At 35.4% G+C, this 24342-nt stretch overlaps 1 protein-coding gene and 1 long non-coding RNA gene across 2 annotated transcripts in view; one reads left to right on the forward strand and one right to left on the reverse strand.

Annotated features, from left to right (window-relative positions):
- PPP1CB (protein phosphatase 1 catalytic subunit beta) overlaps positions 1-8580 on the reverse strand; it is a 72948-nt gene extending 64368 nt beyond the window's left edge. The window contains exon 1 of the mRNA XM_074288289.1: positions 8096-8580. Within this exon, the coding sequence (XP_074144390.1) occupies positions 8096-8147 (52 nt within the window). The 5' untranslated portion in view covers positions 8148-8580. The remainder of the gene's footprint in view (positions 1-8095) is intronic.
- Positions 8581-8661: 81 nt separating this feature from the next.
- Positions 8662-24023, forward strand: LOC141555428 (uncharacterized). Its single transcript, XR_012486188.1, has 2 exons — positions 8662-10924; positions 13071-24023. It is a non-coding gene; the product is annotated as an uncharacterized LOC141555428 (long non-coding RNA).
- The last annotated feature ends 319 nt before the right edge of the window (positions 24024-24342 follow it).

A 24342-nucleotide genomic window follows, 5' to 3' on the forward strand; every position in this document is an offset into this window, starting at 1 on the left:
GGTGGGAGGAAGGAGGGGAAAAATTGGAACAAAAAGTTTTGCAATGGTCAATGCTGAAAAATTACCTATGCATATATCTTGTAAATAAAAAACCATAATAAATAAATAAATAAACCTGGGGGGGGGGGGGAAGGAAAGAAAATGGGATGTTAGCTACCTTGAAAGAAGCCAGAGATGAAGAGGCAAGGTGGAAAGCCACTAAAAAAGTTCACATCCAAAAGCAACACTACTGTTGTTTGAAGTCTATTCTCAACTATCATTGAACCAGGGTCTCAAAGATAATGCATTCTTTGCTCTAGAGGAGCACCTTTGTTGCACTGGCTCAGGAACTCAAAGACTTTACAATGAACCCAACTGACATACTGAAGTCACAAGGTTAGAGGTTTCAATCTGCTTCACCTGATACCATGAGGAAAGGAGTCAATTATATCTACCAACAGACTTCTTTTTGTCACTGATCTTCCTGAAATATATGCCCAGTAGTGAGATGAGTGTGCTAAAATTTGTTAAGTTTAGTGATGATTCTTAAATAATCACAATTTTTTTCCCAGAATGGTTGGGGTCAATTCACATCTACCTATAAAATATATATATTAGTGTTTCTATTTCACCACTCTTTATTATCTTTGGTGATAGTTATGAGATGAAACCTCAGAATTATTTAAAATTGCTTTACTTTTATAAGTGATTTAGAGTATTTCACATTTGTTGATAGCTTCCATTTCCTTTGATAACTGTCTGTTTAAATCCTTTGACCACTTATCTATTAATGAAGTATTCTATTTTATATACAGTACCTTAAAATCTTTAAATGGCACTAAGACTTTTGAGTTAATCTGTATTTGTATCAGTTCCCTAACTATCTGGATATAAGACTTTTTGGGGGGGAGCAAAAGGTAGGTTTCATTAAAAGAGATTACAAACAAAATGTAGGGATATAGTAGACATCAAGAGTGGTAAATATGAAATAGAGTGGGGAGAACATAGAAAAGAGTTTTAATAATTAATGATGGAAAGCACAAGTTTCCTAGTAGAATTTGCCATTTACCAGGAGAAAGGAAACACCTCAGGAGTCTGGGGCATACCCTTAGCTGACAGCTAAATCCTGATAGGGACTTAGCACCCCAAAAGTGTTAGTTAGCTATAAGGAAGAAAGGAGAGCTACTAAAAGGTATGCTGGGGCTAGGAATCACCATGTGCCATGGGAGAGGGGTAAGAGGAAAGTCATCATGAAGCAAAGTGCCATAGTGGACTAACCCAAAAAGAGGGCATCAGCATGGCCTGGGCCTGCCTGAAATAGATTTATACAGAAAATTTAACCTCAGGGACTGGGATTTCTGATAGGACATGACAAGTGGGCTGCCCATAACCCCTACAGAAGGTGGGCTTTAGAGGTTTGATTATATAAAGAACTGATGTAAATATCCTGCCCCTCAAAGGCAAAGTCTTTTTATAGTTATGTTGTTTAGTGCTTACAAAAAGCATTTAATTTTATCTAATCAAAACAATTTTTCAATTACACATGTTTAACCTATACTCCAGCATATATATTTTTTTTATTTGCTATCTTGGGGATAGGGTAGGAAGAAAAATTTGGAATACAAAGTTTTGCAGAGCTGAATATTGAAAACTATATTTGCATATGTTTGGAAAAATAAAATACTATTGAAAAAAGAATAATCTTTTGTGGTCAGCTTTGGACACTGCTTAAATCTTCACCTCATCAGTAGTGAAAGGTATCTTTGTCATTATATCATTAAAACCATAGCATCAATTCTTATATCTTTAAAAAATTATTTGATCTTCTGACAAGTTGGATACAGATATTTGGAGCCAATTATTGTATTTGGTATAAAGATAATTCATTACATACTTCTTACCAACCTTCTCAGCAGCTTGCTTGAGTTGACAGAATATGTATGTTTGACTGCCCTGGATTAGATTTATCTAGTCTAGTAGATTATACTTTGCTAGTTTTTAACCAGTATCAAGTAGTTTTCAAGATAATCGCTTTAAATTTTGAGATCCTTTTATTTCTACTTCCCCCCCATATTTCTCTTGAGATTCTATATTTTGCTCTCTAAATGAACTGAAATATTTTCAAGTTCTATCAAGTAGTTCTTTGGTAATTTATTTGACAGACTACTAAATCTGTAAATAAGTGTAGGCATTATTGTCATTTCTATTACACTGGCTTAGTTCAAGCATGAAAAGGAAATGTCTGTCCAATTATTTAAATATTTATTTTTATAAGGAGTATCATAGTTAAATGTAAGTCCTGAGTATACATCAATGCATAATATTTTCTGAATTCTATAGTAATTCTGAGTGAAAATCTGGTAACATATGGGTGTGAATTCACTTTTAAATTATTTTCATATGAATAATCATTTCATGTCTTTGTTCATATAACCCAAGTTCATGTAACCATTATATTTAAAGGCTGGTAAATTCAATATTGAAGGTCTGGTTATTTCTTCTCTTTTCTTTGACAAGTACCACCAAGAAGTAGTGATACCCTGGTTAACTGGTATGAGTCTTGTATACTTTAAATTCACATCATACCAAGAATTTTCCATTCAATTTTAAAAAACATGATAACAATTAATAGAATAAAAGTTCATTAAGAATTGGAACATAGCAAATTAAACATGCTAAACAGAGAGATTAAGCATAGCCCAGTAGATAGTGACTTTTGAGTCAGGAAGACCTGAGGTCAAATGCGACTTTTAATATACTACTTTTCTGACCTTCAGCATATTACTTTACCTTTCTGAAAGTTCAATCTGTAATAGGTCCTTAATGTACTGACTACTGTTATCACTTTTGCCATCTGCTTCAGTGGACCTGCACCAAGGATCCCAAGGCATTGATCTAAGTATAAGAAAACTAGAATACTACAGCAGCTCTCCCTTCTCCTCTTACCTTTATTAAGCCCGTATATGACAAGATATGCTAAATACAAAGGAGACATGGAGATCAATAATCTCAGAGGAATTTGTAATCTAGTGAGAACATATAAAAGTAACTACAAATCATAAATGAATAAACACACATGCTAGTCAAAGTCCAATAAAGGACTATTTCCAAATGGGGAGACAAGGGAAGGCTTTATGGGAGAATCATGGGGCAAGGTGGCTAAAAATAGCTGAGTTGAATCTTTGACAGATTAGAGTCACCTTGATAAGGAAGTTCTCTATGTGAAGAAGATGGGAAGAAAAAAAAAATTCATTAAAAGGAAATTGAACTCTTGAGTTACAAAACAAAAAAATCAATGAAGGCAGTAGAGAAGCAAAAATCCAATTCCTCCATTGTAAATAGAAGGGAGACTAATAATATAAGCTACAGTATAAAATACCAAAGTTTTTTACAAGATCACAAGCAATGGCATCTCTCTATATATATTTACATTCAAAATGAGTAAATAAGGTGCAAAATGGAAAATGGTTTGTCTTTAAAAAGCCAACCTGTTTTTTATAAAAGCTATTGAGTTAAAAATATACAATTTTTAATTTAATTCTCACATTTGGAAAAATTTCCATGCAATGCCATGTTATAATATTCTAGTATAAGTCTAATTATTATAAACCTAAAATAAAACCAAATCCCATCCTAAGCATTTAAATGAAGTCATATTTATATACACACATTCAAATGTTAAACCTAATTTTGTTATAAAGCTAAAAGAACCCAAACCTTATCCTAAACATATGTAAGAACATTAAAAAGCTGTATACTATATCAATTTCATATCCAATGCTGACTTCAACCCATTCCCAAATGACTAGGTGGTTAAACCATAACCTCTCAACAATGTAAGAAGAGCTAAAGACAAGCATACTAAATAGACTGATGATGAAGTTGTGAACTCTTCAAATCAATCTGGGAAACAAGTTGGAATTGTGCTTTTTAAAATGACTAAAATGTCCTTACCCTTTGATCTGGAAAATTTATTTTTAGTCATAATATGCCACAAGGATATAAAGACAAAAAGGCATTCCACATGCCAAAATATTCATAGCAGCACTTATATAGAAATAAAGAACTGTAAACAAAATGCAAGATAACTAAATAAATTATGGTACATGAATGTGATGAAGCATTATTGTGATACAGAAGCTATAAACAAGGAATTCAGAGAAACACAAAAAGAAATATCAAATAATGCAGAGTGGAGAACTAGGAAATATATACAATAATGTAAATTTTTTAAACTAAAAATCAAAACTGAACTGCATGTAATATCAATAACAAAGATCAGTTTCAAAGAGCTGAAAAAATTGCTCCACCATTGCATATACCATCAGAAATTGGCTTGTGTTGGTTGATTTTATTTTTTATTCTTTGTTACATAGAAATAGCTAGGTACAAATATAGTAATGTAAAAAAAAATTAATTTTGTAATATATAATTTAATAATTTAAAACAAGTTATCAATTAAAAATAAGATTTTAAAATTCTTAACAAGTTACCAAAAAAAGAAAAAAAGAAAAGAAAAGAAAGAAAGTCTCAAACACAAAATATAGAAGCTACTGGAAAGTAAGAAGCAGGATTATTTTATTTGTTTGAGCAAAGTCAGGACTGGAAGACTGGTCAGGTCTGAGAGTATTGGAGTGCTGGGAAAGGCAAAGATAGTCTGGCCTCCACTCTGAAAAACCTAGGTTCAAGTCCTTTCCTTGACATCCAGGACAATCTACTTAGTGCCCCAAGTTATTAAAACAGTAAGTGGCAAAGAAGATGAGGATCCTCATCAGTTGAGGAAGTTCTTCCTTAGGAGTTTCAGGTTTAAAAAAAAAAAAGGTCAAGCCTATAGGCATCTAAGTTAGCTCGATGCATAGTGATTCCCTCAAATGAAATTCAATGTCCCTGGCAATTTATGTATGTGATACATAAAGCTAGCAAGTTCAGGTAAAGAATTCTTGCTTTGAAAATTCACCAAAAATAAAAAAATAAAAAAAATGTGATCAGACTGGTGGTAGAATCATCACCAGAAATTAAATGGTAAAAAGTACCAGTTCTGAACAAACAAAAAGGGTTCAATATGTGCTAGAAGATGAGGTCTCAATAGAATGCTAATATGTATTATAAATCTACTAAAAAAAAAAAATGTCTAAAAGCCCTTTGAAATATACTACATTGATGATGTGTAGTCAAGAATCTCCAAAATAGGCAATTCATATAAAATGAATCATAAATATCTACAAGTGTACTACAAGCCAGTCAGGCTAAAAAAGGAGGAAAAAAAATCAGGACTATATAGTATAATTACCATTTGGCATATTTAAAGATTCGATATCTTTCTATGTGTAGAAAATGCAAAGTTCTTATTTCAAATTAGGATCCCATTATCCAGAGCTGGATGGGAACTTAGAGGTAACTGAGTTTAACCTCATTTGACAGATGAAGAGAGGCTGAAAAAAAGTGTGACTGGGTTGTGCACAACTTTTAAGAGGTGGAATTTAAATATATAATTCCAAATCTATCACTCTATTCATTAAAACATTCTAATGGTTAAGTAAAAGAAACATTCAAATGTTTATTTTAAAGTAGTGATTGACTTACATGTCCACATAAAAATATAAATAGCCAGAATATGATTTTTTTCAGTTCACTTTTTCCCTTCTAAGAATTATGAACTTTTCATAACTCTAGCATCATACCAAAATGCAAGTGAATTTCAAAAAGATGTACCAAAATGTCAATTAGCAAAATATAATAATTGTATCATGCCATAACAAAATATATTAACATAAGAAAAAAATAGGACTTTTAAAATGATTTAAGTGCAAAATTCCTTTATCAATGAGATCACAAGTCCAGTTAAATTTATATTTTTAAAGTCCAAACCCAAACTCAGAAATCATACCAACAGTGATCCCCTATGAGGTCAGCAAAATTCTGATATTTTTTCCAAGTCAGTAATCCAGCTTAAAAGCAATATCTGATTACATCAATTTATTGATCCAACTTATTTAAAGTATGGACATTGAAAGTTGGGCTTTTTAAAAATGGATTTTATGTGTATGTATACATTCTTTTTTAACCAGACAGGCAATACCTTATATATACATAACGTATTCTAGTTTCCAGTGTTTTTAATCTGTATCATACTTGATCCTCCCAATAGCATGAGGTATGCAACTTAAAATTTATTTTCATTTTTCAAATAAGAAAGCAGAGACACAAAGAGCTAGTGACTTATTCATTGTCACATACTTAGTAAATTCTGGCCATATTAGGGACTGCCCCCAGGATTAATAAAATTTCACTTTAACTGCAAAAGGCATGTTTCCTGAGTCCTAGTTCTGAGGGGTTTTTTTTCACAATATGTTAGGAGTTTGAATATTTGGGGATTCAGGCTTGTGTTGTAATACTCTCAGTAGCCAGACAACTTCAAGGAATGAATTAAGCTCTTTATCATGTGGTATTTTCATAGCCCAACACCTTCTATAGAAGACACACCTATTTTTCCAAATAACTTTACTTTCATTGAATTTTTTTTTTAGATCAAGGTCCTTTAAATCAACAGAAAGACTTCAATCTCAAAAATTTTCAGACGCGTTAGAAGTCCGTTAAGAAGTTAACACTTACTATAGGCACCAGGGGGCCTCCCAGTGATAACTAACTGACAGAGTAGAGGAAAAGGCAAAGAGTTCATGATAGAAACTTTGTTTCCTATTTAAGCAATAAATTGTTACAGACTTCACTTCTGTATTTAATACATTTAGTCATACAATGGATACAATATACAGAATTAATTAGTTCTTTGGATGCAAACAGGTTGGGAAAAGGAACTTTCCAAAAAAACAAAAAAACTCAAAGCAAGTAGTATTGCTTCAACTGTATCAACTGTTTTCATGTAATTTACAAAACAAACAAATGAGGGCAGTTGATGCTAAAATAGATCCCGATATGGTTAAGTGAGAAAAGAATTCTCAGCATAAAAATGTTTTTTCTACTGTAACACGCAAAGTAATTAGTTACCGAGATTTCAGGGTACTTTTATGTGTGGGGGTGTGTGTGGGGATGTTAGAGGGACGAAGGCAGTAAGGAAAATGAAACCTACAATTCACTTTTTTATGTTTTATAATTAAAAAAAAAAAACAAAAAAAACAACTATTCTTCACTATCCCTTCACGGAAAAGGGGTTAAAAACTACATGGCTCAGGAGAACTCAACGAAATTTATTACCTGAAATCCTTAAGAAAAAAAGGGGGGAAGCTACTTTTCATTTCTACACAATACTAATTAAGCTTGGATTGCACAAAAGTAACTTTAATTCATTTGAATCACTGAAGCCACACACCCCAATTCTACCATTTCTTTTTTATTTACTGAGGATACTTCATTAAGACTTTCAATGCTGATTTCTTTTCCCATCTGTCCAAAAGAGGGGAGCAATCCCAAACGTCCAAACTCTAAAATTTAGCTGAGCTATTAGATATTTTAATAAAATCTGGACTACCCAACACTTCCCAACCTCCGCTTCTTTATCAATATTTTACCCTCGGCAAGCGAACCGAAAATAGAAGCAGATCCAAACGCTTAAAGGAGGGAGATCGACCGAACCCTGGGTACAAAGGAAGGGGAGAGTCACCAAAGGTCAATTTCTAGCGACCAGGACACCGGATTTATCCGTGCAACCTGTGAGTGTCCGGAATTCCTGGAGACACCCCGTTCTTTCTCGCTCTCCACCCCGGAGTACAAGGGGGCAGTCAGTTCTAGTCGCTTTCTAGTCGCTCTCCCTTCCGGGGGTTGGGGTTCTTTGCAAGCCCCTGAGCTCCAGTCTCTCCCCGCCCCCCCCGGGGGAGGCGCGGAAGCGAGAGGGAGGGGGCCCGCGCTCCCACCGCGCCGATCCCTCCCCTCCCCCAGCAGCCCCGCCAATTCGCCAGGCTCCCCGCCGAGAGGACTGCATCCCAGAACCCCTGTAGCCCGCGGGAGGCCGCGTCCCCGGGGCTGGGAGGTGGGGGTGTCACGTCACGGCCCGGGCAACGCTCGGCCTCCACCACCATCCTCCTCGCCTCCCCGAGACTCGGGGGACAGGGGAGGCGGCGGCGGCAACTCCCGGGGCCCGCTCCCGTACCGCCGTACTCACCCTCCAGAAGCCGGGTGATTAGACTATCCACGTTCAGCTCCCCGTCCGCCATCTTGTAGACGCTCGAATCTCCTTCCCGGCCGCGGGAACAAGGGCTTCTCGGCGGTCGTGACGGTGACGGCGGCGGTGACGACGGCACGGGCGGCCCGCGCTCCCGGGCGAATCACACCCCTTTGGGCTCGGCCCCGGCTCCCCCTTTCCCTCCCCCCCGCCCCACGGAGCAGGACACGTTCACCCCCCACAGACCCACACACACCGAGACAGAAAATAAATAATTAAATAAGTGAACCAGAAGGGGGGGAGAGGGAGGGAGCGCCCACGAACGCAGCCGCGTCAGAGACTAGTCGCCTGGGCTGCCACAGCCTCCAGGCTCCTCCTCGTCGGCGCCACCCAGCTCAGGAGAACTCAGCAGCGCCGCCCCGGGCCCCACCCGCAGCCGCAACCCAGGCCCGGCAGCCCCCCACCCCCAAAGCGGAGCTTGCTTCTGCGCAAGCGCAACTCTCTTCCCTCGCCTCTTCGCTCCTCTCCCATCACGCAAGCGCACTAAATTTTCTGCGCCGCGCCGGCGAGAAGTGCTCTCCTTCCTTCTACGACGCGCCGACTCTCCAGCAACGACGCAAGCGTCTCAGAGGCTCAGCCGTTTTGCGTGGCCGCTGAAGTTCCCCTTACGCTAGGCGCACGTAAGCGGGGAACCCTTCCCCCACGCCCTTCCCAGGCCCGGCGGATTCTCGGGGGCACGCCTGCGTGGGCTCTGTGCTCCTTCCACCCTCTTCACATGACCTCTCGTTTTCCCATTTTGGTCTCCATCCCTAGTTTCCTAAACTGCTAATCGCATTTAAATTTACCCGGAACAGTGACCACAGTTTAGCTGCTTTTAGAAACGGAGATTGGGGTTCGCAAAAGGATTGCCTCATGCAGGAAAACTCAGACTGTTTATGTTGTGATCTGGTTTTCCAGAACACCGTGGCCGGGGTTAGTTTAACCACAGGCTGAGTCCCTTGAAAAGGGATTTTGGCTTAGGGGATCCGGGTTCAGATTCTGGTTGGTTTTGTACCCTTTGTGACTTTGGAAGAGTTCCTTATCTTTTCCTTTTCTGTAACTTATATTCATTCCAGTACTTATGAAGCAGGGGCATGCCCGGCATCTCCTTATTGATCAATGGAAAAACGTTTATTAAATACCTCCTCTACCTTACTAAGGGATAAATGAACGGGAACATAAAAAAGGCAAAAGTTAGTCCCTGTCCCCAGAGGTTATAATCTAACCGAAGTAAGGAGGAGAGGAAAAAGCAAAGCAAGTTATAAAGGGGAAAAATTAAAAGAGGAAAAGCATTGGAAATGAGCTTGGGAAGGCTTCCTATAGAAAGTGAAATTGTAATTGATACTTAAAGGAGAGCTGGAGTCCCAAAGGCAGAAAAGCAAACAGGGTCCTACTCCCGACGGAACTGGCAAAGCAGGCACCTAAACAAGGCCCAGCTTCTTAAACTGTAAGTTGCATCACCATATAGTCTCCTAACCGAAGGTGGGGGGAGGGGGTCATGAAATTATGTTTTATTATCAGCAAAAGTTTGGTTTATGTACCTGTTTTATATACCAATCTACTCAAGGACATGGAAAAATTTGTTGAAAAGGAGTAAAAAGTGGAAAAAAGTTTTAAGAAGCCCTGTCCTAAAGCATAGGTCTCCAATTAACTCCAGTGGCTCTTTATTATCTCCAGGAGCAAATAAAACTTCTCTGTTTGACTTTTAAAGCCTTTGGTATTTAAACTTTTCCTCTAACCTATTTTATTACACGCCATTCCCCTTCATAAGCCTGAACTGCACATCCCATGAACCTGTTACACTTTATTTCCTTTCTTCATGTTTTGTACTGGCTGACCTGAAGCTGGATATTCACTTTCCTTTTCACATCCACCTTTTAGAAGACCTGATTTTAAATCTGACCTCAGACACTTAACACTTCCTGGCTGTGTGACCCTGGGCAAATCACTTCACCCCAATTACCTCAGCAAATAATAATATAAAAAAGGGGTGTTAGGATTGGCAGGAATCTTAAAGATTATCTAGTTCAGGGCTTCTTGACCTTTAGCAAAAACTCTTTGGCAATCTGGTTCACCAGATTGAAACCTCTTTCAGATTTTCTCTTTTCAGATTCTAAATGCATAAAATAAAATATATAGGATCATAAAGGAAACCAATCATATTGAAATGTAGTTAAAATTTTTTAAAGTTCCTGAACTCTAGGCTAACAATCCCTGATCTAGGGATTGAAATGAAATGTGTTCATTTATAGATGAGGTAACAGAAGCTAGCTTAGGAATCAGTCAATCTATAATTATGTTAATAAGCATCATTTTGTGGGGTCAAAATATAGTGTGTCTGTGGTTAATCAGACCAAAATGAGCTTGGAAAACTCTAGCAGAGGGTGGATGCAAACAGTCTATATGAACTTTTGGAGTAGGGATGTCTCTAAATTTGTACGTGTCACATATCTTTTGAGTTATTGCTATTCTGCTTTACTCATAAAGCTTATCACCTTCTTTGATGTGGGCATGCCATGCTGATATTAAAGTTCTTTAGAGAAACCATGATGTTCTTATGTCATTTAAATTAACAATGATAGTAAAGAAACCAAAAGCTATTGAGCCTTTGTTTGGTTGTCTATACCACTTCCAGTAAGTTATGGACATGTCCATTAGCCCCTTTTTTAGAAGATAAAAGACAATTCATGGTTATGTGCCTGGCCACCCCTAGGAAGAGTTGGTTGGCTCCAAAGTTCGGGAAAATGGACTCTTGTGGGATGAGCTGCTCCTTTGTTCTGGCCTATAAAGGTGAGTTAAGTTTCTCAAATCTTTTTGGCTTTTATTCACTATTCCACTTTTCTTCAGGGGGTAGCCAGGAGTTTGCTAGCAGATATTTAGCCACTGGACTCTCAAAAAAGAAAAAGAAAAAACAACACAAATTATAAATGACGAATCTTTAAACTTAATTTGCATAACTGAAAATTTCTCCATCACTTTCTTAAGTCTAGACAATCACCAAAACAATAAATGATTCCTGGTATGTAGCATTCCTGGTATATAGTATGTAGGATTTCTGAGGCATAAGTTCTCATACTGAAAATTTAACAATTGACTCTGAAGTTATTAAAGGTGGCTTCAACACAACCCTGTGTCTAGCAGACCTGAGTCCCCCTACTAGGGGACATTAATGACTAACAAAATAGAAGTACATGGCAGTTGAATATATTCACTCAACATGAGAACAGCAATAGCTGGAACAATAATAGTATATTCTGGAGATGAACTTGAAAGCTACAGATGCTAATCAATATGACCTCAGAGTAGAGTTCATAGGTGTGGGAGAAAAGAGTTATTATTAGGTATATTAGACTGAAGGTCTACAAAATCAATGTGCGGACCTCATTGTTATATGCTGTGTACCAGTGCCATGCCAGGAAACGGAATTGCTTCCATTTGAATTGTTTTAGGAAGATTCTGAAGATTACCTGGCAGGATAAGATACTATACACTGAGGTCCTTTTTCAAACTAAACTGCTAAGCATTCAAATTCTACTGCAGAGCGTACAAATCCCTTGGGCTGGCCACATGATTTAAATGCCAAGTGTGTACTTTACAAAAAGACTGTTTTATAGAGAACTTTTACAGGGCAGGCACTCACAAGGGGGTCAGAAAAAAATAATACATGGACACACTTAGGGTCTCTCTTAAGAACTTTAGAATTGATTGCATGACAATGGGAGACACTAGCATAGGACCACCTAGCATGGTATGCCTTCATCAAACAAGGTGCTGTGCTCTATGAGCAAAGCAGAATTGAAGTAACTCAAAAGAATGAGAGATGCACAAAATTAGAGTAGCCACCCCAAATGTGAACCTGAACAATTTGTGTCTGACATGTAGTAGAGCATTCCAAGCTCATAGTGGTCTGATTAGTCACAATTGGACACATTGTAATTTGATTCTAACATAGTAATGTCATTTTGGTCCTCTTTGAAAATGAAGGACATTCATGGTAGAGTTCATGAGTAATATTTCCAAACTTAAGTTCCCTATGTTAAAGATTTGGAAATTTTGGATTCCTGGCATCATGATGCCTTAATCTTTTCCTTTAGCCAGAGAAATAAAATTTCTTGGTCAGTGTCGGTCTTAGGGGTTGGTTCATGAGATAATTCACACTTAAAAGTTCAGGGAGCTGACCATTTGGAGACAGAAAGAAAGTTCCAGGTATCCTGTACCCTGGAGAGAGAAGAGTATTACTTACTTGACTCCTACAACTAGAGGAGGTATTGTAAAAGGACTAAAACTATATGAGAGAGCAAGACATTACTACTTTGGCACCCCCTCTCCTATCCCTAATCCACACACATACTATTGCTATGAGTTATTTAGACAGTTTTGGGCCAATAGGAAAGTCCTTTCCATCATTCCCAAACTTTGTTTATCTTCCAGGGGAGTCCAAACCTCAGGGTAGCAAGATTTGGAGGATCTCTGTAGGACCTTATGGAGATCAGGGAATTCATTCACGGAAATGTCATGATGCTATCCTATTGAGAAACGCAATTTCAATTCCTTTTTGAAGAGAGTCTAAACCACTCTGTATTGCTGAGTCAGAAGGACTCTAGGATCTTCATGGAAAATTGAGAACTACAAAATTGTATAGATTATTTATGGGTTGCTATGAATAGTTTGTAATTTTAGTGTCTGATTAAAATGTATATTCTTTGTGAATTCTGAGTTTCTTTGGGATAGAATAAAGACTGCCTGTTCTTAAGATGCATTTATTTCTTACTCTGACTGTTTATATGGGAGCTGGGGCTCCACATTTTTGGAAACCACTATGTGAACTTTATGCTTAAATGATATTTGGAGGTTATCCAGAATAAACTCTGAATAGGAACATTATTTATAATCCAAAAAAATCCACTTTTTTTTTTTTTCCTTTTCTTTTTTTTAGAAATCATATCTGGTCTGTGTGAGAGCAAGACTTGGAAGGTCCTGATCCAGGGTTCTATATACATGTTTAAAGACTATAAATAATAAATGTGTATAGTTTAATTATCAGCATTATTACTTTTATTATTACATTTGAACATTTATATTTGTTAATAATTTTGAATATGATAACATTTTTAAAAATCAGCTAATTGAGTATTTAAATTCAAGTATTTATTGAATGCTTACTATATAGCCCAAAGTAGACTAAATATTGTGTGAAACAGAAGCATAAGAATGTGATTTTTCTTCTCAAGGAGTTTGTAATTGAGATAAGGAAATAAGATTAGTACAGATGAAACATAAACAAATATTCCCATCTAGGTACTCTCCAACTTCTCAACAAGTGATATTCTCAAAAGTCCACTTGTTAGTTGTTTGGGAATCATAAAGTATTTCCAAATAGAAAATAGTCTTACTTGAGTTTTTTCAACGTGAGGTGATTTAAGGCAATCCCAATAGACTTGTGATGGAAAGTACCATCCATATCTACCATCCATATCCAGAGAGAACTTATGGATACTGAATGTGGATCAAAGCCTAGTATTTTCACCTTTTGTTGTTGGGTTGTTTGCTTGCTTGTTCATTTTGTTTTCCTTTTTCATTTATTTTTCCCTTTTGAATTAATTTTTCTTACTCAGCATGAGAAAAAAGGAAATATATTTATAATAATTGTTCATGTTTAATCCACATAGGATTACTACCTGTTTTGGGGAGGGAGGAGAAGGAAAAAGAGGGAAAAAATTGGAACACAAGGTTTTTCAAAGGTGAATATTGAAAATTATCTTTGCATATATTTGGAAAAATAAAATATTATTTAAAAAAAAGAAATAAAGTCTTTAATATCAGACCTCAAACTATCTTACAAAATAGCAATAATCAAAACTATCTGATACAGGCTAAGAAATAGAGTGGTAAATCAGTGGAATAGGCTTTATCCACAAGACACAGTAGTCAATGACAAAAATAACTTTGTGTTTGATAAGCCCAAAGAACCCAGCTTTAGGGATTAAAAATTCACTATTTGACAAAAACTACTGGAAGAACTAGAAAACAATAGGACACAAAATACCAACACAAATTTGAAATAGGTACATGACATAGACACAAAGGGTGATACCATAAGCAAATCAGACCTATGAGGAAGGGGAAAATTAATATCAAACAATATAGAGAGCTTTACAAGGTGCAAAATAGATAATGTTGATTATATTAAATTAAAAAGCTTTTGTACAAACAAAATGCAAGTAAGATTAGAAGGAAAGCAGAAAGCTGGAAAACAACCTTTACAGCAAGCATTTCTGATAAAGGCCTCATTTCTTAAATATATGAGAACTAACTGTGTCAAATTTATAACAATATAATCCATTTCCCAATTGATAAATGGTTAAAGGATATGAACAAGTAGTTTTCAGGTGAATTAGTATAAAGTTATCTAAAAGCATATGAAGAAGTGGTCTAAGTAACTTTCGATTAGAGAAATGAATATTAAAACAAAGGAAAGTGATAAATGTTGGAAAATATGCGGGGGAAATTAGGACACTAAAACACTATTGGTACAGTTGTGAACCAATCCAACTATTCTTTTTTTTTTTTTTTTAATTAAATAGTATTGTTTTTCAAATTACATGTAAAAATAGTTTTCAATGTTCATTTTGTAAGATTTGGGGTTTTGAATTTTTCTTCGTCTTTCCATTTTTTCCTCCTCCCCCAAAACAACAAGCAATCTGATTTAGATTATATATGTACAATTTCATAAAATGTATTTCTATATTAGTCATGTTGTGAAAGAAAAGTCAGTACAAACAGGAAAAGCCATAAGAAAGAAAGAAAAAACAGCTAAAAAGTGAAAATAGTGTGCTTTGATCTACATTCAGGATCCACCATTCTTTCTCTGGATGTAGATGGCATTTTCCATCACAAGTTTATTGGAATAGACTTGGGTCATTGTATAGCTGAGAAGAATTAAGTCTATCAATAGTTGATCATCACACCGGGGTTGAGTTCTTGGTCTGACTATGATTATATAGTCAGTATGTATCAGACTGGGCTGTAATTCTGGTCTTTCTGATCCTTGGATGGCAGTGTTTCGAGGTTATAAGGTATAAGGTATAAGTATTTTAGAATTTCAGAAGAGGAGATCATTAAATTCCCTGACAGATTTGACAAACTTATAAAGTGAGGCTAAAATGGGACTTTTGGTTCCTTATTTTTATTTATATACCACCCCCACTGTTTCCTTTATGATGGATTTCAGAGATGGGAATTGCTCCCAAGAAAACTGATTGGTAACTTTTGTTGGGATAATTGTTTTGGGAAGAACCACTTTCTTGTCCTGGCTTACCAAATAGAATCAGCAAACTACTTTCAATCTTCTCACCTTTTTCTTTTTCATCTTTCTTCTCAAGAGATCCTGAGAGTACATTATCTCTCTCCCTCCTTCCAAGTATCAATGGCAACTTTGGAGAGGAGTAGGACAGAGGCAGATATGTGCTTGTCCCTGTGTCTTGAGAAGATAGTTCTAGCTAGTGTCATTCTTGAGCTCCTGCTTTCTAATTGGGTGGGAGGAAAGGATTTTCTGAAGAGGATAGTTCCAGAATCTAGCCTTGTACTCAAAAAAGTGGGATTTCTTGGGCAGGGATAATTTCAGGGTTTACCTTGTAAATCATCCTGTTTTTTAAGTTTGGGCATCTGTTCTATTGAAAGAAGGAATATTTCCTGAGTAGTATGCATCTTGTTGACAAAAACTCTTTAATATTTGATAGCATTATCAATAAAAAAACTAAACTCATAATATGGAAGAGAAAGGCACCTGAATTTTTCACTCTAGTATCAGAGTGAATTATTCAGCTAACCTGGGAATTTGAATTTGAATTCCATCTCAAATGGATAACTCTTGCCTTTCTAGTGTTTCTAAGTGGATTTCTTATCTGACTATGTCTAGAACTTTAAAAATCTCTGGTATTAGAGAGAAACTAGCTGGAATGTTAGGATGTTGCTGGGCTAGCAGTCCCAAAATTTCTCTTTTGGAGAGAAACTACAAAGTATTACTAAAAATTGGAAAGGACTTGTGGAATTTTCTGGGAAGAGGAATTTATCAGTGTCAAAGGGTGAATGGGTTACATCATTGGAACCCTAAATTCAGTTCATGGTTAGATATTGAGGCTGAAAGATTTTAGGAACTTGTGGAAAAGTGGGATACAGGACTGAATTATTCTTGAGCACCTGTGAATTATTTGTTTTTTGCATTTCTTCATAAGTTTCTTGTGCGTCCTTTGTGTCTTCAAAACTTTCTATGAAGTAAATAAAGGCTGTTCTATAGCCAATAAATTGTATTTGGTATCTTGAGTATTTGTGTGAGAGATGAGTAAACTTATATATATATTTATGGAATCCTAGAAATGAGTTACTTATAAGCAATATTTGGAGATTTTTCCAGAGTAAATTCTGAATAGGATCAAATTCAAGCAGAATAAAATATTTTGGTCCAGTTTCCCAAAATCAGATTTAATCCATGTGGATCCAGAACCTGTTATGCAATCCACAATGCTAAATGATAAAATTACAAAAATGAGAAAGAATCTTAGATCCAGAACTAGAAAGGACCTCAAAAACCAACTCTTATTTTACAAATTAAGAAACTGTTGTCTGAGGGGATCAAGTTAAACATCCAAAATCATAAAAGTGGTAAGCATTCTTGATGAGATTTGCCAAATTCTCTGACTCCAGAGACAGTGTTCTTTCCATTGTATCATGCTATTAGAAAAGAGTGAGAAATTACTTTGGATAGCTAAATTAGGATTAGTTTATAAATATGGTAAGAACTAGGGAACTAGTGAAGTTTTTTGAACAGGAAATTTACAGAATTAAAATAGGGCTTGTGAAAAAGGGAAACAATTTTTTACAAGAAATATATCTTAAAGGCCTCATTTCAGAATTTAATTTTATTTAAATTTATAAGAATACAAGTCATTCCCCAATTGGTAAATGAACAAAGGATATGAACAGGCAGTTTTCAGAGGAAGAAATCAAAATTATCAAATAGTCATATTAAAAACAAAGTTCTAAATCACTATTAAGTAAAGAAATGCAAATTTAAACAACTATGAAATACCACTTCACACCTAATTAGATTGGCTATTATGACAGAAAGAAATTATAAATGTTGGAAGGGATGTGGAAAAATTGGGACACTAATGTATTGTTGGTGGAATTGATCCAAGCATTCTGGAGAACAATTAATTATAGCCCAAAAGTCTATAAATATGTGTATATTCTTTGATCCCGCAATCATTCCTAGGTCTATATCCTAAAAAGACTTCCAAAAGGGAAAATAATCTGTTTGTACAAAAATATATAGTAGCTCTTTTTGTGGTGAGTAAAGAATTGGAAATTGAGACAATGTCCATCAATTGGTGAATGGCCAAACCATTTGGTATATGAGTGTAATGGACTATTTACTGTGCTATAAAAAAATGATGAGCTGGAAGATTTAGAAAAACCTGGAAAGACTTGCTCAACCGATACAAAGTGAAGTAAGCAAAATTAGGAAAACATTGTATGCCAAAATAGCAATACTGTGTACAGTGATCAACTGTGAATGGCTTAACTATTTTCAGCAATACAATGATCCAAGACAATTCAAAAGGACTTATGATGAAAAATGCTATCTATCTTAAAAGAAAGAATTAATGGAGTCTGAATAGATTGAAGCATACAATTTTTTACTTTCTGTATTTTTGCATGTGTGATTTATTTTTTTCCTTTAGGTCTGTGTTCTTTCATAACTTATTAAAATGGTAATATATTTAGCATGATTGAACATGTATAACATGTAAATTTTTTACTGTCTCAGATAAAGGGGAGGGGAGGGAAGGGGAGAGAGAAAATTTTGAATGAAATTTTTTAAATGAATATTAAAAATTGTTACATGTAACTGGGAAAAACAAAATATTACTTAAAAATAGGATTGTGGAATTCTGATACCTAGATATGAAACTGGAGTTTTAGACATTAGCTAGGAACCTGTTGCAGAAACCTAGGTATGAGGACTGAAATTGGACAGTGGCTATAGGAATAGGGAGGAATAAATTAAAAGAGAGATATTTTGAAAGAAGATAAGATTTGATTTAAAAAAAAAATTTGAGAGAAAAAAAGGAGGCAGCTTTAAAGATTACTTCAATATAATAAATTTTAACTTATCTTTTCATAACTCTTAGTTTTTCACATATAATTCTGATTTTGTTTCAGGTCTGAAATATTCGTCATATATGATGTTCAAGCCAAAAGTTACTCCATCTGTGGGCAATCATTTATATTATTTTTCCTCAGGCCATCAATATTTAAGTAGCATCTCTTGGGTGTAGGGCACTGAATTTAAGTGCTTAGTATAAAAATGGTAAAAGATATAAAAGAAGTACCTGTCAAATTAATCTATCTAAAGGCAGGTCTGACCATGTTGTCCCATCTTCACTTAATAAAGCCTAGTACCTCCATGTTTCCTATAGATCAAATATAAGAGCTTCTGTTTGTCTTTAAAGCCCTTCATAACTCAATTCTTTCCTATCGTTAAAAAAAAATTTTTTTTATTGGTGTCTTTTGTTCTTTGCATCATCGTAGTTTTCTTTTATTATTCTCTTCTCTCAGAGAATATTTTTTTCTTTCTTTTTTTTTTAAATAATACCTTTTTAGATAAAGGTCTCATTTCCAAAATATATAGAGAATTGACTCTAATTTATAAGCAATCAATCCATTCTCCAATTGATAAATGGTCAAAGGATATGAACAGACTATTCTCAGATGAAGAAATTGAAACTATTTCTAGCCATATGGAAAGATGCTCCAAGTCATTATTAATCAGAGAAATGCAAATTAAGATGGCTCTGAGATACCACTACACACCTGTCAGATTGGCTAGAATGACAGGGAAAGATAATGCGCAATGTTGGAGGGGATGTGGGAAAACAGGGACACTGAAACATTGTTAGTGGAATTGTGAATACATCCAGCCATTCTGGATAGCAATTTGGAACTATGCTCAAAAAGCTATCGAACTGTGCATACCTTTTGACCCAGCAGTGTTACTACTGGGCTTATATCCCAAAGAGATCTTAAAGAAAAGAAAGGGACCTGTATGTGTAAGAATATTTGTGGCAGCCCTCTTTGTAGTGGCCAGAAACTGGAAACTGAGAGGATGCCCATCAATTGAAGAATGGCTGAATAAATTGTGGTATATGAATATTATGGAATATTATTGTTCTGTAAGAAATGACCAACAGGATGATTTCAGAAAGGCCTGGAGAGACTTACATGATCTCTTGCTGAGTGAAATGAGCAGGACCAGGAAATCATTGTATACTTCAGCAACAGTACTATATGATGATGATCAATTCTGATAGATGTGGCCCCTCTTCAACAATGAGATGAACCAAATCAGTTCCAATTGAGCAGTGATGAACTGAACCAGCTACACCCAGAAAAAGAACTCTGGGAGATTACTATGAACCACTACATGGAATTCCCAATCCCTCTGTTTTTGTCCCCCTGCATTTTTGATTTCCTTAGAAGGCTACTTGAACATTATTTAAAAGTCCGATTCTTTTTGTATAGCAAAACAACTCTTTAGACATGTATATATTTATTGTATTTAATTTATACTTTAGCATATTTGACATGTATTGGTCAGCCTGCCATCTGGGGTGGGGGAAAGAGGGGAAAAATTGGAGCAAGGAGTTTGGCAATTATCAATCTGGTAAATAAAAACTATTAAAATAAATAAATAAATAATAGCCTTTTATTTTCAAAATACATGCAAAGAAAGTTTTTAACATTTACCCTTGGTTTTGATTTTGTGTTCCAAAATTTTTTCCTTCCCTTTCCTCCACCCCCTTCCCTAGATAACAAGTAATTCAATATATGTTAAACATGTACAATTCTTCTAATACACATTTCCACAATTATCATGCTGCACAAGAAAAATCAGATCAAAAAGAGAAAAAAACGAAAAACAAAAAAAGCAAGCAAACAACAACAAAAAAGATGGGGGGAAAAACTATGTTGTGATCCACATTCAGTCCTGACAATCTTTTTTTCTGGTTGCAGACGGCTCTATCACAAATCTATTGGAGTTGGCTTGAATCACCTCATTGTTGAAAAGAGATAGGTCCCTCTGAATTAATCATCATACAATCTTATGGCTATAGACAATTTTCTTTTGGTTCTACTCACTTCATTTAACATCAGTTCATGTAAATCTCTCCAGGCCTTTGTGAAATCAGCCTACTGACCGTTTCTTATAGAACAATAATATTCTATAACATTCATATACCATAACTTTTTCAGCTATTCTCTAATTTGATAGGCTTTCACTTAGTTTTTAGTTACTTGCCACAACAAAAAGGCTATTACAAACATTTTTGCATATGTGGGTGCTTTTCCCCCTTTTTATGATCTCAGAGAGCATTTTTTAAGACCTCCTCACACACATATAAAAAAGCACAACCAATACTTTTAAATATTTTTTCAAAAGTCTGAAAATATGTGCAATCTTTTCCCATCTTTTTATTCTTTATTTCCCTTCACCTACTCTTCATCTTCTAACTTTGACTGCCCTCTATAACTGGAAATTTCTTCTTCCTCATTTATGCTTCCTGATTTCCCCAACTTACTTCAATTCTCAACTAACATCTCACTTTTTTACAAAAAATCTCTTCTGGCTTTAATTTTATTGCCATTTCTCTGAAATTATCTCTAATTTATCCTGTATGTATCTTGTTGGTACATAGTTGTTTGCATATTATCACCCCATTATACTGTGAATTCTTTGAAAGCAGATTGTTTGTTTTGTTTTCCTCTCTTTGCTCTAAATTGTTTTGCATAGTATCTAGAACAGAGAAGATATGTAATAAATACTTACTGATCTGACTGGACTAGCATTTACACAGAACATTGAGGTTCATAAAGCATTTCCCTTATGTTCTGTCTTTGATACTCACTGTATAAGGTTGGTGCTCTTATTATTTTCACTGTACAGTTGAGGAAACAGACTAAGAGAGTTTAAATGACTTGCTTTTAATCACACAACTAATAAGAGTTTGTACCAACATTTGAACTCAAATTTTCGTAAGTCCATCATTATACCACCTAGCTTTCTCACAAAGTCATTATTCTTCTTCATACCATCTTTTCTGTTTTAAACATTGGCTCCAAAGCTAAAAGTAAACTTTTCACACTTCTCTTGGCTTAATGCCTTCAGGCCTGGATCTTTCCCTACATAAAATAGCCCAGATTTTTGCCAGCTAGTGACTCTGAAACACAATAAGCTTAGCACTGACCACCTCTTGAGTGGAAATGAGTGGAGTAAAGAGAAGAAGAGGAGGGTACAACAATAGTAAATACTAAGTAATTATTTTATCTTTGCATTCATTTGTATGCATGGAAGGAACCCTGATTGAAAACATAAGAAGGGAACAGATAGACTTTCACATGTATTATTATATAATGTGTTGTCATACAATTGACTGAAGAGTATATCAACTGAAAAATTTCATCACATTCATTATTTATTGATTTTTGAGGATACATTAGACTAAAGAGAGATAAATGTACTTTAAAAATGTTTTATTGATGTGTTTTCAATATTAATATTTTTCAATGAAATGATCCTTAAAATAAAGAGTGCAACAGGATATAATAAAATATCTTTGTAATAAAATATTCTTTGTAATAAAGAAGTATAATCAAGCAAAGCAAGCTAACATAATGGTCATGTCTGCTAATCTGGGGATCATTACACATCTATGGGTATGGGAGATAATTTCATAATTATCTTCTCAAGACAAGGTTGGTTCCTACATTGATTAGAGTTCTAAAATCTTTTAATGACTACATTATTGTCTTCATCATGTAATTTTTCTCCTGGTTCTGTTTACTTACTCTGTATTCATTCATATTAATCTTCTCAAGTGTTTTTGGCACTTGTATTCAACAAATTATGATCTGAATATTATATAATATTATTGTGCTGTAAGAAATGAAAAATATGAAGTATTCAAAGTAGTTTGGGAAATTCTCCATGAACTAATATAGAGAGAAGTAAGAAGAATCAGGAAAATAATTTTCATGATGTCAAAATAATATAAAGGAAAGCATCATAAAACTTCTGAACTCTGATTAATGCAGTGAACAACAAAGACTTTATTAAATGGATGGTGATGGTGAAGAATGCATCTTGCCTGTTGGCAGAGAAATGGTAGACTAGAGGGGCAAAATAAGGCATATGTTTTCAGATATGATCAAGGTTTAAGTTTGTTTTGCTTGACATTTCTTATTTGTTACAAGGCAAGATTCTTTGGAAGTGGTAGAAAATTAGTGGACAATTAATAATCTTTTGTTATTTCCAAAATAATTTCCACTCACAAGAAAGAAAGAAGATAGCATTAATAGATATAACCCCCCAAATTATTCATATTCCTCATTTTTATAGTCCAATCCTATTCTGTTATATTTATATATCACAATTTGTCAACCATTTGCCAGTTGAGGGGTACTTATTTTGTTTTCAGTCCTTTCTAGCAACAAAAGTACTGCTGCTAACATTTTATTATATGGGATCCTTCTATATTTGACCTCAATCAATTAACAAACATTTTTAAGCACTTTCTACATGCCAAACATTGTGTGGACACTGAGGATACAAAGATAAAAGGGAAACAAGTTCTATCTTTAAGGAGCATACATTCTATTAGGGAAACAACATGTACATGTATGACTTTATACTTTATATACATCTGTATATGTGTGACATGTACAAATATCAGACAAATATGGTACATATGTAATATGTATGTGTTTCTATCCAAAGAATACAAGATAATTAGGTGGGAGAAGCATTAGCAACTGTGGGAATGAGAAAAAGAGTCTTGTTGGACTTAGCATGCCAGTTGAACTTTGAAGGAAACTAGAGATTCTAAGAATCAGAGATGAAAGGACAATATATTCTAGATATGGGAGTGCTAAAGTTAGTGTGAGAAAGAGCAAGAAGGTTGATCTGGCTGAAGCATAAAGAAGTGTATGAATAGTAATAACATAATATGTGATAAATTTTATCACATATTATGTGTTAATTGTTAGAAAGGTAACAAGGACTAAGGTTGTGAAGGACTTTAAAAACAGCTAATAGATGGGTTTATATTTGCTTTTTCTAGGTATTTGTGAGTTCCTGAAATTTATTGAATAAGGGAGTGACATGGTAAGATTTGTGCTTTAGGAATATCATTTTGGCACCTATGAGTACTATGATTGGAGAGAGAAGAAAACTGAGGAAGGGAGACTGTTGTATCCAGAAACTGCCGAGAGCCACTCCATCTCTGACCTAGAGTCGAGACTCTTTCTCTCCCTCCAGAGAGCTGCCCCAGGTCTGGCCCAGACAAGACTCTCAATCTCTCGAGTGCCGCCCTCTTTTATCCTCCCAGAAAATGGGTGTGGGATAACGCAAGGGCTTCTGGGAAAAATTACTTCAACCAATGAACTTGCTCCTCTTAAGCATGTAAGCTCCTCCCCAGGAGTTAACAGAAGTAAAACTCCCAGTAAAGGCCGGAACTAGAGATTTGTTAAGTAACAACTTAGCACTTAGTAAGAACCTAATATCTCATTATCTCATTAGCACTTAGTAAAAACCTAATATCTCCCCCTTTCTTTTGATTTAGAACATAGAGTGGTCATGACCTTGAAACATAAATCCATCAATATGGGAGGCATTACACATAATTACATAGATTACATAAGCACATAGTAACATAGTAACATAATACATGCTAGAAGAGACTAATTGGGATTTACTGCAATAGTCCTGTCAAGAGGTAATAATCAAAGATAGTGGTCATGTGAATGGACAAAAAGGGATGCAGACAAGAAATGTGGAAATGGAATGGAAAAAACTTGAATAACTCTGATGTTTCCAAACTAAATGACCAGAAGTCTGGTGGTACTCTAATAGGAAGGAGGTGATGGCCAGAGATGTCTGAAGACCTGGGATTAAGTAAACCAACAATCAGTAACCTCTGAGGGGGAGGTTACAAGTGACAGCCCAACATGGGGACAGCACTTTCAGGATTGTCAGGCCCCTCAAGGGAAGGTTCAAAAGTCTAGATGGGAAGGCAAGGAAGCATTATGGGTCTGGGTCTAAGTTTACCTGTGATCAAGCTCAAGAGTACAGTCGTGCATTCAGCTCAAGT

Source organism: Sminthopsis crassicaudata, chromosome 2 (genome assembly GCF_048593235.1).
Source record: "Sminthopsis crassicaudata isolate SCR6 chromosome 2, ASM4859323v1, whole genome shotgun sequence".
In the NCBI taxonomy this organism is placed as follows: domain Eukaryota; kingdom Metazoa; phylum Chordata; class Mammalia; order Dasyuromorphia; family Dasyuridae; genus Sminthopsis; species Sminthopsis crassicaudata.